A 16,335-nucleotide genomic window follows, 5' to 3' on the forward strand; every position below is an offset into this window, starting at 1 on the left:
AACTTTACTGACACTTTGCAATTCGCATGATCAGATGTGTAAAGTTTTTAAATGACGTTAACTCATTATAATCTCACTATTGCAATAATCTCGTTATTATATATTAAAAACATACTTTAAACTCACCTTTAATTTCAAAATATGACTTCAGCTGTTGCGCTAAATACAAACATTGCGTTACGGCAAGATATACGGGAACAAATCCAGAAAATATCTTAATTTGAGAGAAATTACATTTATTTCAAACTCCCGCCATCTCTGCCGCTCGCTGGCGAACTTCCGGGTGGAGGTGACGTTGAGGCGCATGCGCAGTGCGTGCTGATCGCGTTTCACATAGAACTCAACACGACGATATGAACATATTTATTTAAATATTCACACACAAAGTGGAGAAAAGGAGGAAGACGCATATGTGAGTGAGCGGTAAGAGTGAGAGTCACCATATATTACAGTAATAGTGAAAGAAACATTTGTCTATTATGTGAAAAGCTGTTTTGCTATGGAAGCCCGTTCCCACCACAGAATAAAAACAATAAAAAAGGTAACTGTGTTTTTATCTCACAATTCTGACTTTTTTTTTAAAACTCAGGATTGCAAGATATAAAGATTAAAAAATATATAAATTTAGAATTCTGAATTTTTAACACTGTAAAGCTGCTTTGACTCCTTTTCTCACAATTCTGAAATTTTTTCCTCAGAATTCTGAGTTTTATTTTTGAAATTCAGTTATTTTTTCGCAAATTTTTCCGCCACAGAATAAAAAATAAAAAAGGTAATTGTGACTTTTTATTTCACAACTGACTTTTTTTTTCCGCAAAATTCACAGAATTCTGAGTTATAAAACCTGGATTCTTAGTTTTTTTCCCGCAATTCCAAGTTTAAATCACGCAATTCCGATTTTTTTTCCTCAGATTTCTGAGTTTCTCGAATTCAATTCCGTTTTTTTTTTCCACAATTTTTTTCCACCACAAAATAAAAAATAAAAAAGGTAATTGTGACTTTTTATTTCACAACGGACTTTTTTCGCAAAATTCTCAGAATTCTGAGTTATAAAATCTGAATTCTTCGTTTTTTTCGCAATTCCAAGTTTAAATCACGCAATCTGACATTTTTCTCAGAATTTCTTGAATTCTTTATATCTGCCAATTCTGTTTTTTTTCCCCCGCCACAGAATAAAAAAATAAAATAAAGTTAATTGCGTCTTTTTATCTCACAATTCTTTTCTTCTCAGAATTGTAACATCTCAAAATTCTGACTTTTTAAAAAAAATTTAAATAAACTTTATGTAAACTCGCAGTTGTGTAATATAAACTCTGAACTGCGAGAAAAAAGTCTGAATTGTGAGATAAAAAGTCAAGATGACCTTTTGTATTTTTTAGCGGAAACCGCTTCCGTGGTTTCCGGTCAAAACTAACCTCAACTTAATTCAAACATATTCACCGAGAACTTAGAACTTAGTATTATTTCTACAGTGAATTCAGCACACAGCCGGCGTAGTGAGAGTTATTTATTAGAGCAGTCATTGATGTGTAATGCATTACAGATCAATCATTATTCAACTATCAGAGAGGGAGAGTGAGTTAACTCAACTAAATTTCAACCAGTGCTGGTTTTAACCATGGCAACATAAAGAGACTTATTAAGCTAGTTGTGAGCAGTGCTTTCAAACTAACACACACACACACACACTGACAGTAATAAATAGGCACTGTTTAGAGCGTCATAAAAATCATCATTAAAGAATGATCTCTTAATTAGAGCATGTGAGCAGCGCTATCAGTCATTACTGCGGTTTAAGGCACTAATCGGTCAATACTGCTCAACCGTTCCGTCTCTTTTCTCACTGAACTACATCTCCCATGATGCACTTGGCTCAGTCTCTGTCCCGGAGCGCTCGCAGGATGTAGTTTTCTTTCTCCAGCTCAGCGTTTCTCTCCGACAGCTCTTTGATCTGCTCTCTCATCACCTCCACCTCCTCTCGAACCGCCAGCATCAGGTGAGACTTCACCAGGTCCTGCAGACACACATTTACATCTCATCAGCGCATGCATTCACTGGGGATCGAACCCGTGACCCTGGTGTCGCGAGCGCCATGATCTACTGCTTAAGCTGCACATTATATTCTGAATACACGCAACACATTACAGCAGTCACATTAATAAAACGCCTTCAAATATATCAAAATATTTTAGAGTACACACAATAAAGTTTGGCTAGACAAAGACGATATCTGTATTTTCTATGAATATTATTATGATTGTGAGATCTCACCATGGCTTGCTCTATCTTGTTGTCGATGGCGATCATGCTGCTGTTAGTTCCGCTGTAATAGAAATGAACAGAAATGATCTTTTATTAATCATCTTGATCATCAAATGCAGGGGTTTTTCCACACAAACCGACAATTTACTCGATCAACTGAAACTTTTGAAAAGTATCTTTGTACTCTTTTAAACTAAAGTTGCGGCTCTCCGCTGTTTTGTTGTTGTTGTTCTGTCTCTTTAGTTTCGTTGTCTACTGTGCTGCCACCTTGTGGAACAACAGATTAGTGCAAAACCAAGTAAATGCGCATGTGTGTATATATATATGCATATAAAGTATGCGGTTACAAAAATCGGACAGTGCACATACTATTCTGGTGGCAAAATTTGTGTCACTCGCACTGTACACAAACCCTCGCGTACAAGTAAAGACCGAAGTATACTTTGGCCTTAAGCTGTTACTAGGTAGTTTTTGGCCAGTTACCAGGCTTTTTATAGGTTGTTTCTAAGCAGTTTATTTACTTTTTCTATATAATTTCTAGGCAGTTACTAGGTGGTTGCTAAGCTGTTTCTAGGCGGTTGCTAGGCTGTTTCTAGGTGGTTGCTAGGCTGTTTCTAGGTGGTTGCTATGCTGTTTCTAGGTAGTTTCTAGACCATTTCTAGGTAGTTTCTAGACTATTTCTAGGTGGTTGCTATGCTGTTTCTAGGTGGTTGCTAGGCTGTTTCTAGGCCATTTAATGGTGGTTTATAGGGTGTTTCAAAGTCATTGCTATGCTGTTTCTAGGTAGTTTCTAGACTATTTCTAGGCGGTTGCTAGGCTGTTTCTAGGTGGTTGCTAGGCTGTTTCTAGGTGGTTGCTATGCTGTTTCTAGGTAGTTTCTAGACCATTTCTAGGTAGTTTCTAGACTATTTCTAGGTGGTTGCTATGCTGTTTCTAGGTGGTTGCTAGGCTGTTTCTAGGCCATTTAATGGTGGTTTATAGGGTGTTTCAAAGTCGTTGCTATGCTGTTTCTAGGTAGTTTGTAGACTATTTCTAGGCAGTTGCTATGCTGTTTCTAGGTGGTTGCTAGGCTGTTTCTAGGCCATTTAATTGTGGTTTATAGGATGTTTCAAAGTCGTTGCTATGCTGTTTCCAAGTAGTTTCTAGACAATTTCTAGGCAGTTACTATGCTGTTTCTAGGTGGTTGCTAGGCTGTTTTTAGGTGGTTTCTTTTTTAAAGATTTCTTTTTTTGGTATTTTCGCCTTTATTATGACAGGACAGATCAGAGATGACAGGAAGTGAAGTGGGAGAGAGGTAGTGGAGCGGGAACGGTCCTCAAGTCGGGATTCGAACTCGGGACGCCCGTAGTGCAATGGCGCTGTATGTCGGCGCCGACAGTTTATAGGTGGTTTATAAGCAGTTTCTCAGCTATTTCTAGGAAGCTGCTATGCTGTTACTAGGTAGCTTCTAAGCTGTTACTAGGTAGTTTTTGTGCTGTCTCTAGGTTTTTTCTAGGTGGTTTCTTGGCTGTATCTAGCTAAGCGATTTATAGGTCGTTTCAAGGGAGTTGCTATGCTATTTCTAAGTGGTTGCTAGGCTGCTTCTAGGCACTTATCAGACCGTTTCTTGGGTGGGTTCCTCGTTCAGTTTGCAACTGCGATATTTCTTCGATTGTTTTCTCGTCTAGCAAGTGAAAATGGTGCGTCTGATCACTTAAGCACAGTAACAGCACACTCTGCTCAACAACACACATGATTTGAAGAATCATTCATGTCTGTAGCACAAACGCTGCAGTGCTTTCTTTAATCTGCTTAGCTCTAGTAACCGTGCTACTTGACTTAAACAGCAGTACAGCACACACAGGTCTTCATGAGGACCGGCTGTATGTGTGCAACACTGATGCTGTTGTTCTGAATGCACTGGGCAGCACATGGTTCTCATAACAGAAACCCTGATGAGACGCTCTCAGTGTCCACAACCACAAATACATCATAAACCTCAACTAACACAGTTACACACAGACCGACGTGATCCCAAACTGACCCAGTTACCTGTGGAAGAACAGCAGAAGGGAAAGGAGGGTGGAGTCAGAGGGGCGGGGCCTCTGTTTGTGAGTATAAGCCCCACCCCTTTCCACTTTCACAGAGGAAGTCAATGGGCTCCAAACAGGATTCTGACACTTCTGATCGCGAACACGACCGGAGCTGGGCATGCAGGACGATCTGAGATTATTTTCTGAGCTCTGTGTTTGAGTCTGACCAGCAGGTGGCGCTTTATGTGTTTCTGTGCAGGAGGGCGTCTTTGAGCTGAGGGTGGGTTTGGATGAACACATTCGGTCTCGTTCTGGGATGGACGGCGTTCTGAGGACAGAAAGTGTGTTTTTGGACGTTGTTTGATGTGGCGAGCGCTTGCTGCTGATTGGCTCTTTGGTTTCCATGGAAACCGCCAAGCGACCAGCCTTCGAGTAGTAATCGAGCTTCCCCATTGGCCAGGAATCCCGAACCCTTCGAACTCCACCGGTGTCTCTCACTCGTTCTCCTGCGTGGAGGCGTGGCCTCACAGATGAAGGGGCGGGGCTCGGCGAGGAGGGGTGTGGCTCAGAGGCAGGTGAAGCTCCGGTCTGGGTTGTATTCTCATTCTCTCTTTGTGTTTGTTCACATGGAGGGAGTGACAACGGACGAGGCTGCTTTTTGCTTTCAAAAATAGACACCATCTTTCGTACGTTGACAAACATGGTGGATAATCAGCAGGTCAAAACAACACACATGGAAAGGAAGCTCAATCGTGCACGCAATTCAGAAAAGTTGTTAACTACACTACAAGCTACTAACAAATAGTAACTACCTACACTGAAGCTATTTAAGTGAGCAGTATCTTTTAGACTATACAACTATTAAAAAGCATTAACCTGGCAAAAAAATATAAAAATCTCAATAAGGGTGGCGCATTAAACTGCATACTACATTCAAGTAGTCAAACAATATTAGTTAAAATCATACGGTTATTATTATTAACTAAAGATAAAACTATTAAAACATTTTTGTTAATTGAAATAAAGCTGAAAGTATATTAAATATAAATATTAGATGGAAAAACTTAAACCAGATGAAATAAGAAATAGAAGAAGAAATAGAGAAATAGAATTAGAAATGTTGCCTTGGCAAATAACTGAAATAAATTGTCGAAGCTAAAATTAATTACTGCACCTAAACCTCAAAATAAATCAATTAAAATTTAAATAGTGATGTAAAAAATAAATAAATAAAAAATCTGTTTGACTATTAAATGTCAAACTACATACAAGTAATAAAACTAAAATAAAAATAAAAAACAGTAATGTACAGAACGGTAATGCACTTATTTTTAAACTTAGTCTTGTCAACTAACTAAAATAAGTTTAAGCACTAAAATTACTAACTGGAAATAAATAAAAACTGAATACAAATAAATTAAATCTAAATATTAATATTTAAAAAATCAGGGCGGTGCTTAAATTTCATGCATTAAATAAAATTAAAACAGAGTTGAAAACATAGCGATGCATTCAGGTTTATCATCATTAACTAAAATTAACAAAACTTTTTTGTTAATTGAAATAAAGCTGAAATTATATAAAATATAAATGTTAGATGAAGAACGTTAAATGAAAATTAGAAATGTTGCCTTGGCAACTAACTGAAATAAGTTTAATTACTAACTGGAAAATAAATAAAGTTAGTAGCTATATAAAAAAAAAAAACACAAAAGCACATAAAACGACTAAAAATTAAACTTAATTAAAAATAAAAACTGAAAACATAAAAAATGGAAGGTCATTTGAACCGGATGCACTGCAGTGTCAAGACAGAGTTACATTTACATGAAAAGAGTTACATTTCACTAAAAAATGCAGTCGTCACGTTACAAGCGTCCTGAAGTTCAGTGTGTGATCTCGGTGAGGCCTCAGTGACGCTCCTTCATCACGAGACGACCGTCCGCCTCTGAACGCCCCGTTGTGCTGTAATCCCTCAAAACTGGCCGATCCCTGCGAAATCCCAGCAGCAGCGGATGGATTAGTGTAATCTGGGGTGAAAGTGCACCGGTCTGAGATCTCCAGATCTCTATGGGACCGCACGACTGTTCTCCTGCCTCGGGATGTGTGTGTACTGTAAGTGTGTGTGTGTTCCCGTGTGACACACAGAACATGCGTAAACATGCAGAGTCAAACACACACATCAACACTGCACTCTTTGATTCAGTTCCCCGCCCACTGTCCGCCGCAGCCAATCACGGCTCGCGCTGGGATTCTGTGCCCGCCCACACAGATCCCAGCATTCCACACTCCGCCCACTTCATCTGATATCACACACAAACACACACCGAAGTTACCGGAATACATAAGTCAGAGGTTTTTATTATCGAAGCGATTTATATAATGCAATTAACATCAAGCACGCTAAACACATTTGTATCGGCACTGAATGTGATAAATGTAAGTTTATTTACACACACAAACACACAGCAAATCCTTTTAAAATCAGTATTGAGAACAGAACACGATATAAAACAAATATAAATCAAAGTGGCATTCATTACAAAACGCCAAACCTAAACGAGTTTCGCTTTAAATCAATTTGTTTAGACTTGGCATTCAGAATAAATGTAGTTTGCCAAATTATGTTCGTTTTCTGTTTTGAATACCATTAATTGTAAAGGATTTGTTGTGAAGGGAACTGAAACACAAGATGAATGATGTTTTTATAAACTTTTCATTTTATTTAGCGGTATTTTTGCGTTATTTCTGAATGTAATAATAAAATGCAACTTATACATTGGATGTTACTTATCTGAAGTCATAAATAAACAACATAATTCATAATGTAAATAATAAATGATGCAATTCAAACAAATAATCTTAAAGAAATGATAATTCTGTCACCATTTATCATTCAAACATGTTACTTTCATTTATCTGCTGAACACACACACACACACACTCACACTCACACACACACACACACACACTCACTCACACACACACACACACACACTCACACTCACACACACACACACACTCTCACACAAAACAGGTACACACACACACACACACACAAAAAGTCATTTTGAAGAACGTTGGTCAACAAACATTTGACGGTAGCCATTGACTTCCATAATATTTTTCCCATACTATGGAAGTCCATGGCTACCGTCATATGCTTCAAGTTGTTCCAAACCTGAATGTGTTTGTTTCTTCTATTGAGCACAAAAGAAGATATTCTGAAGAACGTTGGGAAGAAAACAACTTTGGACTCCACTGACTTTCATTACATGGACATAAGACACTGAGGCATTTCTCAAAATATCTTCTTTTGTGTTCCACAGAAGAAAGAACGTCATACAAGTCTTTGAACAACATTTTTGATTCAAAAGCATGATAATTTTTGGGTGAACTGTTCTTTTAACACTCCTAAAAAATGTTGATATTTATGCAAAATATAATTTATTTTCATCTTATAATTTCTGGTGTGCTGGTGTGAGATTCACGCAGTACTGACATGCTGTCGAATGCACGCTGTTTTCCATCAGCAGAGCGCTACGAAACACGATGTGTGGTGTATGTGAACTAGAACACGGGAAATAAAGTAAACATTGATTGTAGAATCACATATCAGCCGAGGGACGGCACACCACCGCAGATCCTCATATCTGATCTGCTCTAGAATCTCTCATTTCACCAAATCACTAAACAACAGAAACCAGACGCCCGGCTGTGTGTGTGTGTGTGTGTGTCTGTGTGTGTGTGTATCTGTGAGTGAGTGTGTATCTGTGTGAGTGTGTGTAAGTGAGTGTGTATCTGTGTGAGTGTGTGTAAGTGAGTGTGTATCTGTGTGAGTGTGTGTAAGTGAGTGTGTATCTGTGTGAGTGTGTGTAAGTGAGTGTGTATCTGTGTGAGTGTGTGTAAGTGAGTGTGTATCTGTGTGAGTGTGTGTAAGTGAGTGTGTATCTGTGTGAGTGTGTGTAAGTGAGTGTGTATCTGTGTGAGTGTGTGTAAGTGAGTGTGTATCTGTGTGAGTGTGTGTAAGTGAGTGTGTATCTGTGTGAGTGTGTGTAAGTGAGTGTGTATCTGTGTGAGTGTGTGTAAGTGAGTGTGTATCTGTGTGAGTGTGTGTAAGTGAGTGTGTATCTGTGTGAGTGTGTGTAAGTGAGTGTGTATCTGTGTGAGTGTGTGTAAGTGAGTGTGTATCTGTGTGAGTGTGTGTAAGTGAGTGTGTATCTGTGTGAGTGTGTGTAAGTGAGTGTGTATCTGTGTGAGTGTGTGTAAGTGAGTGTGTATCTGTGTGAGTGTGTGTAAGTGAGTGTGTATCTGTGTGAGTGTGTGTAAGTGAGTGTGTATCTGTGTGAGTGTGTGTAAGTGAGTGTGTATCTGTGTGAGTGTGTGTAAGTGAGTGTGTATCTGTGTGAGTGTGTGTAAGTGAGTGTGTATCTGTGTGAGTGTGTGTAAGTGAGTGTGTATCTGTGTGAGTGTGTGTAAGTGAGTGTGTATCTGTGTGAGTGTGTGTAAGTGAGTGTGTATCTGTGTGAGTGTGTGTAAGTGAGTGTGTATCTGTGTGAGTGTGTGTAAGTGAGTGTGTATCTGTGTGAGTGTGTGTAAGTGAGTGTGTATCTGTGTGAGTGTGTGTAAGTGAGTGTGTATCTGTGTGAGTGTGTGTAAGTGAGTGTGTATCTGTGTGAGTGTGTGTAAGTGAGTGTGTATCTGTGTGAGTGTGTGTAAGTGAGTGTGTATCTGTGTGAGTGTGTGTAAGTGAGTGTGTATCTGTGTGAGTGTGTGTAAGTGAGTGTGTATCTGTGTGAGTGTGTGTAAGTGAGTGTGTATCTGTGTGAGTGTGTGTAAGTGAGTGTGTATCTGTGTGAGTGTGTGTAAGTGAGTGTGTATCTGTGTGAGTGTGTGTAAGTGAGTGTGTATCTGTGTGAGTGTGTGTAAGTGAGTGTGTATCTGTGTGAGTGTGTGTAAGTGAGTGTGTATCTGTGTGAGTGTGTGTAAGTGAGTGTGTATCTGTGTGAGTGTGTGTAAGTGAGTGTGTATCTGTGTGAGTGTGTGTAAGTGAGTGTGTATCTGTGTGAGTGTGTGTGTACATATGTGTGTGTGTGTGTGTGTGTGTGTGTGAGTGTGTGTGTGATCAGCCATCTGATCTGTGAGTCACGAAACCACATCAGCATGATACGACAGTTTGAAACACACTTGAAGATCACAATCACACACACTTCTCCACCTCTCAGTTTTTCTCTGCTGTTCTACTTTCTCTCTAACTCTCCTCCTTCATCAATGACGCCTCTATTCCTGCACTAATGCAGCTTTAAGCTGAGAGAGAGCGACAGAATGAAGGGGAAAATAAACATGAAGGCCAGAAACATGCTTTACACAAGTACACACTCCAGCCTTCCAGCCAACACACCGCAAGAAACACGCGGTTCACCTGCAAAACATATCTGCATCTGCGCTCATGCGCGCGTGTTGAGTGTGTTTCAGGACTCCAAGCAGTGGTGTGTGTTGTGTGACGGAGGTATTTCCTCCGGGTCTGTGACAGTAAGCACTGCGGTGTGAAAACACTCATCACGGCCTCGAGAAACCGAGAGCATCACCTTTCCAACCACTCAACTCTCTAAAAATACAAGTGCACTCAACTCACACCTAAATATAGAAGAGCAACAACTGGCTTATGTGTGAGACAGAGTCAGATTTAACCACCGTCACGCTGCTGCTGCTGAGCCAGTGTTTAATCCACAAGTTTCCTTCAAACAAAACATGGTTCTGGGTCTGAAAAAAACGGCACTATAAACCTCAAATCAGGAACAGGTAACGGTTGATGCACAGCAGGACGATAAGAACAAAACACATTCACTATTAATATAATCTATGACGCTTCAAGCATCTAATGTGACATGCATTCAGTTGACGGACTATTTGAAATAAAATGGTAATGCTGCACAGTAACGATCTTTAGTTAATGAATTAACTGAACATTTGTTATAGTGTTTATTCATCTTTAGTAAAATGTGTTATTAATATATATTAGCACACGTTTTTCCTGTTTAACACCATAAAGCTGCTTTGACACAATCAGTATTGTATAAAGCGCTATACAAATAAAGGTGACCTGACTTGAACTATAATGAAAACTATATTACCATCCACACCACACCTATAAAGATAACTATAACGATAACTATATTAGCGTCCACACCATTCTTAGAGTTAGAATAAAGCAATAAGCCCCAAGAATACGTGGTTTACAGTGAATTTATAACATTCTGTTATAAATTCACTGTAAACCACGGCTTCACGGGGATTATTGCTTTACTACGGTTATTCCATATACGTAGTAAGGTTTCACAAAATAAAACAGAGCAAATAAAGTGTAATGATATTAATAAAAACAGTATTCTTCCACCAAACAATGTAGCTCCTCAGAAACAGTTGTGGTTGCAACAAAGTGGTTGCCGAGCAACACACAAACATAAACAAAGGTGTATGTTACAGCTTTGAACGCAGCTCAGCCAATCAGAATCAAGGACCGGAACTCTCCGTTTTATAATAATTATTAAAACGCACAGTTATCGTTATAGTTGTCGTTCTTGCTAGTTCACAGCGACATACAGAACCAAAGCATGACTCGCAAGACTCGTCTCACCCGTCGTCTCCCACGAACTCAAACGCTCGTCCCATTCCAAACATGGACTGCGCCAGCGCGAGGGCGGATGGCGTCTGGATGGGCGTGAGCGCGGGATGGAAGGGACTGTCCCGACCCAGGTGCGGTCTGGGTGACACCGGCTGAGAGCGGGTGGTCCGAAGCTACGAAGAGAAAATGCACGCAAGACTTTGAGTAAGAAATGGATGAATGCATCAGACGAGTGTGCGACTGCTCACCTTTCCGACGGCGTCCATGTCGAGCCGCAGAGGGGCGGGTGTGTTGCGTATCCGGGGCGTGTTCGGTGACGTGATTGGCTGCGTGTGGTGTGTGGGTGAGGGCGGGCCGCTGTGGGCGGAGTCTATCCGGCATTGGGTCAGCAGGTGGGTGGTGCCCTGTGAGTGTACCAAGTGACCTGAATGCACGTCCAACGGTTTGAGTCTGGCTCCGCCCACCGCTCCTTCGGCTCCGCCCAGCCCGACCGTCTCTAAGGACTCCAGCGAATGGGCGTGTCTCATGCTGTCAATCACGCGGCGGAGCCCACGCTCCTCGGCTTCCCTCTCCATCACATCCACACACGTCCAACGGCCACGTTTATACGGCTCGCCCGGTCCTTGATCCAAACGCACGACGCGGAAACGCGGCGCCCCGGCGGCATCCAGCGAGCTTTGCTTCCTAGCCGTGACGGGCGTGGTCGGCTGACTGCAGCTCTGTTGCGTCTGGAGGGCGGGGTTTTGGCGCAGGGACAGCCCATTGGATAGGATTTGAGTGGGCGATGCGGTCTGGCTTCTGGGGCTCCTCCCATGGGCGGGGTTTCTGGCAGAAGGGGGCGTGGCTCTTTGAGTTCCAGGGCTGAGGAGCTCCTCCAGATGGTTTTCTCCAGAACCCTGATTGTAGTCCGACGTGACGCTGGTGATTTGAAAACCGCTTCGTTTCTTTCCGCCACTCATTCTGGACCGAGTGTGTGCGAGCGGGTTGACTTTATCCCTGGGCGCTCCAAACTCGATCTTTGTTCATTATATTGCAGTAGAAACCAAACAGCAAAAAGCTTTAAGAAACGAATGCCCTAACCATTTGAAAGCGAGACTCAGTCTCTCGGGTCAATCTGGATCAGATCAATCATATTCTCTGTCCTCAGCAGGTAAAATCAAAGCCTAAAACTTAAACAAATTTATTCCATTGCACTTGGCTCGGTCCTCTTTCTTTCGAGTGTAACTGCAGCCAGTACAGTAACAAGAGCAGTTTCTCTGCCCAGCGGTTGCGCAAGGCTCGGCTCTGAAGGCTATTTCCTCTGGCAGTCGTACAGTATGTGCGTTCACAGCTCAGGACACAATACAGAGGCTCCTGATCGCCATGCACGCGCAGATCTGATTCTCTCAAGATCAAACCGCCAATCCGAGAGATGTTAAGAAATAAGCACCATAATTAGGGCATTTACATGGTTTCTCGCTGCAGCTCAAGGCCTGAACGTGTCAGGACATCATTTTAGGGCTGCAGGACAAGTTTGGTAACTACAAAAACAAGAAGTTCTGTTTCCGTCGACGTCCCTGTAGCAAAATCCCAAATGCTGACGGGAATCTCAGCAACTTTAAGAGAAGAATCTGCAAAGAGTCAAACTCAATCTCAATGCCCGGAGTTACAGTCCTGACCGCTCGTTTGGTTCAAATTAAAAGTGAATCATGCATTTAACTTCAATTAGAACTAGAGCAAGAAAGCTCAAACAACTTTAAGAGGAAACCCGTAATAGAATTAAACTCTAAATGTTACAGATTTGAAAAAATTATCATGCTTTTAAGCCTCAAATTAAAACTGAAGCGGGAGAAAAAGTAAAGCAATTCGGTGCAAAAGCTAAAAACACTTACAGATTGAAATTTGCATTGCTCATTTGATTCTAATTAAAACCAGATCATGCATTTAACTTCAAATTAAGACTAGAGCAAGTGGAAAGGTTCAGCAATTTTGTGCGAGAGCTAAAAAAGACGTCTATCAGATGCTTGCCAGTAATTACAACTGCAGAACCTTCATTATTCTGCACACCAAAACTCACAATATGCTTATACTCTAAAGTAAAACTTGCATGTAACCAAACCCATACATATTCCCAGAGAGCACAGGTACGTCTGCAAGACGTCTGTTAAAGATCTCTTCATCTGGAGAGCATCAAACATCTGATAGACGTCTCTAAGATGTCAGTTTTACATCATAAACATCTTATGGACATCTTCTAAACGTCTATTTGACATCTGATAGGAAACGTCCTATAGACGTTGTATCGCAGATGAACAAACGCTCTAAAAAAATACGTCTTGCAGATGTCAAATAGACGTGTCTGAGATGCACGTGTGATATCAGGGTTAGAATTCAAATCAGATTTGATTCCACAGATTCAGAGCAGAATCCCACACGCAAATACCCGTATGTTGCACAATAACACCCCTGCAGCCCGAAACCTGACATTTAACGTTACTTACAGCACATTCACCCGCAGCAGGTCAGCAGATGACAGGACTCAGAGCAGTTCAATCTCGAAGAACCAACACAATCAGGGAAACCTGTGCAGAACAGATTTCTGGATCTGGATTGAACCTGAGCCCGCCCCCCCACACCCCAAAAAATGCGATTTAAACCTAAAGTTCAGTCTGTAATCCCAAGATTTTGTGAACTTTCACACACTAAAGACTCGGTTCACATGTTGCGTCCACACCTCGAACCCCTGGAGGAGAGAGAATATTCCGTTAGACTGAAAACAAGACATTAAAACCCCGTTAGATTCCCGGAGACTGACTGAGATTGATGATCCACACCCGAGAAGTTTGTTTATTCTCCGTCATAATGTACAAATCACACAGACTCCACCGGCTTCGCTTCTCTCGCGGCGTTTCTGGCTGGATTTTCTTTAAAGCGACACTAATGAACTCAGATTTACGGATTAATTCTCCTCCTGAGAAACTGTTGACAACTTTCCATCACCCGGAAGTTCCGCCTCCGCTCCTGCGACTGAACGCTACTATGGCGAAGGGCGGGGCTCATGAATATTAATCAGGCTGCGCGGCCGGACGCAGCCAATAAATGACGGCTCGACGTAATTAATATTCATGAGACCATCATTCGCTTTAGTACGATTCGTAATTTTGACTAATTTTACTTGTAAATTAAGAGATTAGCCGAAGCACAGACATTAGATTTAACTAAATTAAACTGCAGCTAACTCATATTTACATTTAGTCATTTAGCAGATGCTTTTATCCAAAGCGACTTACAAACAAGGACAATGGAAGCAATCAAAATCAACAAAAGAGCAATGATACGCAAGTGCTATAACAAGTCTCGGTTAGTTTAACGCAGTACACATAGCACGTTTTTTGTTTTAATCGTATAATAAATAAAAAGAAAACAGATATAATAGAAAAAGAATAGCGCAAGCTAGCGTTAGAGGCCTTTTTTTTTGCTTTTGTTAATGAGAAGTCAGAAATATAATTGTATAATAAATAAAAAGAAAACATATAGAATGCAAAAAGATTAGAGAAGCAAGTGTTAGTTTAAAAAAACAAAAAAACAAACAAGCAGTTAGTAAATAAATAGAGTGCGAGTCTAAAAGAGGCACGTTTTTTTATTTTTATAAAGAATAGAATTAGAATAGAGAGTGCTAGAGTTAGAGGGACAAATAAAGGTGGAACAGATGTGTTTTTAGTCGTTTCTTGAAGATGGTTAAGGACTCAGCTGCTGGGATTGAGTTGGGCAGGTCACTCCACCAGGAGGGAACAGTTAATGTAAAAGTCCGTGAAAGTGATTTTGTGCCTCTTTGAGATGAACAATAATGCGCCGTTCACTTGCAGAACACAATAACTCTGAAGTAATGACTTTAGGTAAATGGGTGCAGAGCCAGTGGTGGTTTTGTAGGCAAACATTAATGCCTTGAATTTAATGCGAGCAGCTACTGGTAGCCAGTGCAAATTGATGAACAGAGGTGTGACGTGTTCTTTTCGGTTCATTAAAGATTAATCTTGCAGCGGCATTTTGGATTAATTGTAGAGGTTTGATAGAAGTGGCTGGAAGACCTGCCAAGAGAGCATTGCAATAGTCCAGCCTGGACAGAACAAGAGCTTGAACAAGGAGTTGTGTTGCATGTTCTGAAAGAAAGGGCCTGATCTTCCTAATGTTGTATAAAGCAAATCTTATATCATATCAGGCTCAATATTACATTTGAACCGGTGAGCAAAATAAAACGAAATCAAGTTCACACTGCCACCTAGCGACTAGTTCAAAGGAGCGCATTGTGATTGTTTGAAAATAAAAATATATAATTTTTGACGTTTCTAAGCAGTGTAGTTCTGTGCGTATGTAAACATAAGTATTAAACACATGCACTTATTAAAAAAAAACACAATTTTATTTGTTTTGCATTTTTCCAAATCAGTCCTGATTGAAGGCCAAGTAACCCACTTAACCAACTGGATCTTCAAGAGCTTAAAGTGTCAATAAACATTGTAAATGCATATCTTCCAACCTGCCAATTAAGTGTTCTAGTACAGTAACAAAATAAAGTAATAATTATAGTAATGCATCGCTATTTTATTTGCATAACATTGTTATATCAGAATGGGATGTTCGGTAACGCTTTAGATTACACCCCGCAATGTACTGCGTAAGTAAACAGAATTTACAGCGTAACTATTTTGTAATTACAGTGTACCTATTCAGTACCTCCGTGTAGGTATAAGGTAACAATATGCGAAGTTTGGAGAATAAAGGAGTAATAATCTGTAAAATTACAAATTATTTCTACTGTAAGTATTTTGAAACTAAGGGGTACCTATTCTAATATTACGGGGTATGTATGACCTAACAATCTTATTTGCAAGCGATTAAGCAAAAACATACACTGTGTACTTTTTTATAGCCTACACATATAAAACACGCTGGTAATTGTTTCAATCCAAACGCTCGGTTGAGACTGTTGGGTTAGGAAGCTGGCTTGATGTGACCCAGTTTGGGTTGATATCAGTTAGCCCACTAATTCCATTAGAGAATAGCTCTATCTATACAGTGGATCCCCCCCACCCTGTCCGTTCCATTTGGGAGAGACCCAGAGGTGAACTGTCCTTCTTTATAAGTACACTATAATTACAGAAACGTACACCGTAAATTCAGTATAGTTACATAGTTCTTTGCGGGTTGTAATCTAAAGCGTTACCGGATGTTCTAGTTGAAGGACGCTTAATATGTAGGAACCTTAAGTTGTGTTATATTAACGAATAAATAGGCACTTTGCTTTAATGTTGTTTAATTATATAACATGGCAGTGAATATAAGTCATTCTAGAATATTATATGCAACACACACACACACACACACTCACTCTCTCACACACACTCTCTCTCACACACACACACACACACACTCTCTCACACACACACACACACACAC

General features: G+C 40.5%; 2 protein-coding genes across 7 annotated transcripts in view; both read right to left on the reverse strand.

Annotated features, from left to right (window-relative positions):
- LOC107737949 (protein phosphatase 1 regulatory subunit 35-like) overlaps window positions 1-332 on the reverse strand; it is a 7,653-nt gene extending 7,321 nt beyond the window's left edge. For 3 of the 4 annotated variants that reach the window (XM_016549598.1, XM_016549599.1, XM_016549596.1), the window contains exon 1: window positions 127-332. The gene's annotated coding sequence lies outside the window, so the exon portion shown is untranslated. The remainder of the gene's footprint in view (window positions 1-126) is intronic. The other variant, XM_016549597.1, reaches the window with a different exon arrangement.
- A 1,017-nt stretch (window positions 333-1,349) lies between these two features.
- On the reverse strand, window positions 1,350-13,898 carry tsc22d4 (TSC22 domain family member 4). Of its 3 annotated transcripts, XM_016549593.1 has the most exons (6): window positions 13,713-13,898; window positions 13,380-13,621; window positions 11,148-12,509; window positions 10,912-11,072; window positions 2,272-2,323; window positions 1,461-2,014 (listed from the first exon to the last, which is right to left on the reverse strand). In XM_016549593.1, exons 3-6 carry the CDS (start codon window positions 11,856-11,858, stop codon window positions 1,874-1,876), a joined length of 1,065 nt encoding a protein of 354 aa, XP_016405079.1. In that variant the 5' UTR covers window positions 11,859-12,509; window positions 13,380-13,621; window positions 13,713-13,898; the 3' UTR covers window positions 1,461-1,873. The 3 variants fall into 3 exon arrangements, with proteins under 3 accessions (XP_016405080.1, XP_016405079.1, XP_016405078.1); XM_016549592.1 differs by having other exon boundaries at window positions 13,380-13,898; XM_016549594.1 differs by lacking the exons at window positions 10,912-11,072; window positions 11,148-12,509; window positions 13,380-13,621; window positions 13,713-13,898 and adding an exon at window positions 4,294-5,215 and having other exon boundaries at window positions 1,350-2,014.
- Window positions 13,899-16,335: the final 2,437 nt, after the last annotated feature.

This window comes from Sinocyclocheilus rhinocerous, unplaced genomic scaffold (assembly GCF_001515625.1).
Source record: "Sinocyclocheilus rhinocerous isolate Xijiao unplaced genomic scaffold, SAMN03320098_v1.1 scaffold404, whole genome shotgun sequence".
In the NCBI taxonomy this organism is placed as follows: Eukaryota; Metazoa; Chordata; class Actinopteri; order Cypriniformes; family Cyprinidae; genus Sinocyclocheilus; species Sinocyclocheilus rhinocerous.

What these genes read in the sequence shown, in the direction of transcription:
- tsc22d4 (XM_016549593.1), bottom strand. Translation starts at nt 11,858, where the DNA reads ATGAGTGGCGGAAAGAAACGAAGCGGTTTTCAAATCACCAGCGTCACG. An exon ending in GAGTTCGTGGGAGACGACGG is followed by an intron (nt 2,324 to 10,911) that starts GTGAGACGAGTC and finishes TTTCTATTACAG; the next exon opens with CGGAACTAACAGCAGCATGA. An exon ending in ACAAGATAGAGCAAGCCATG is followed by an intron (nt 2,015 to 2,271) that starts GTGAGATCTCAC and finishes GTGTGTCTGCAG; the next exon opens with GACCTGGTGAAGTCTCACCT.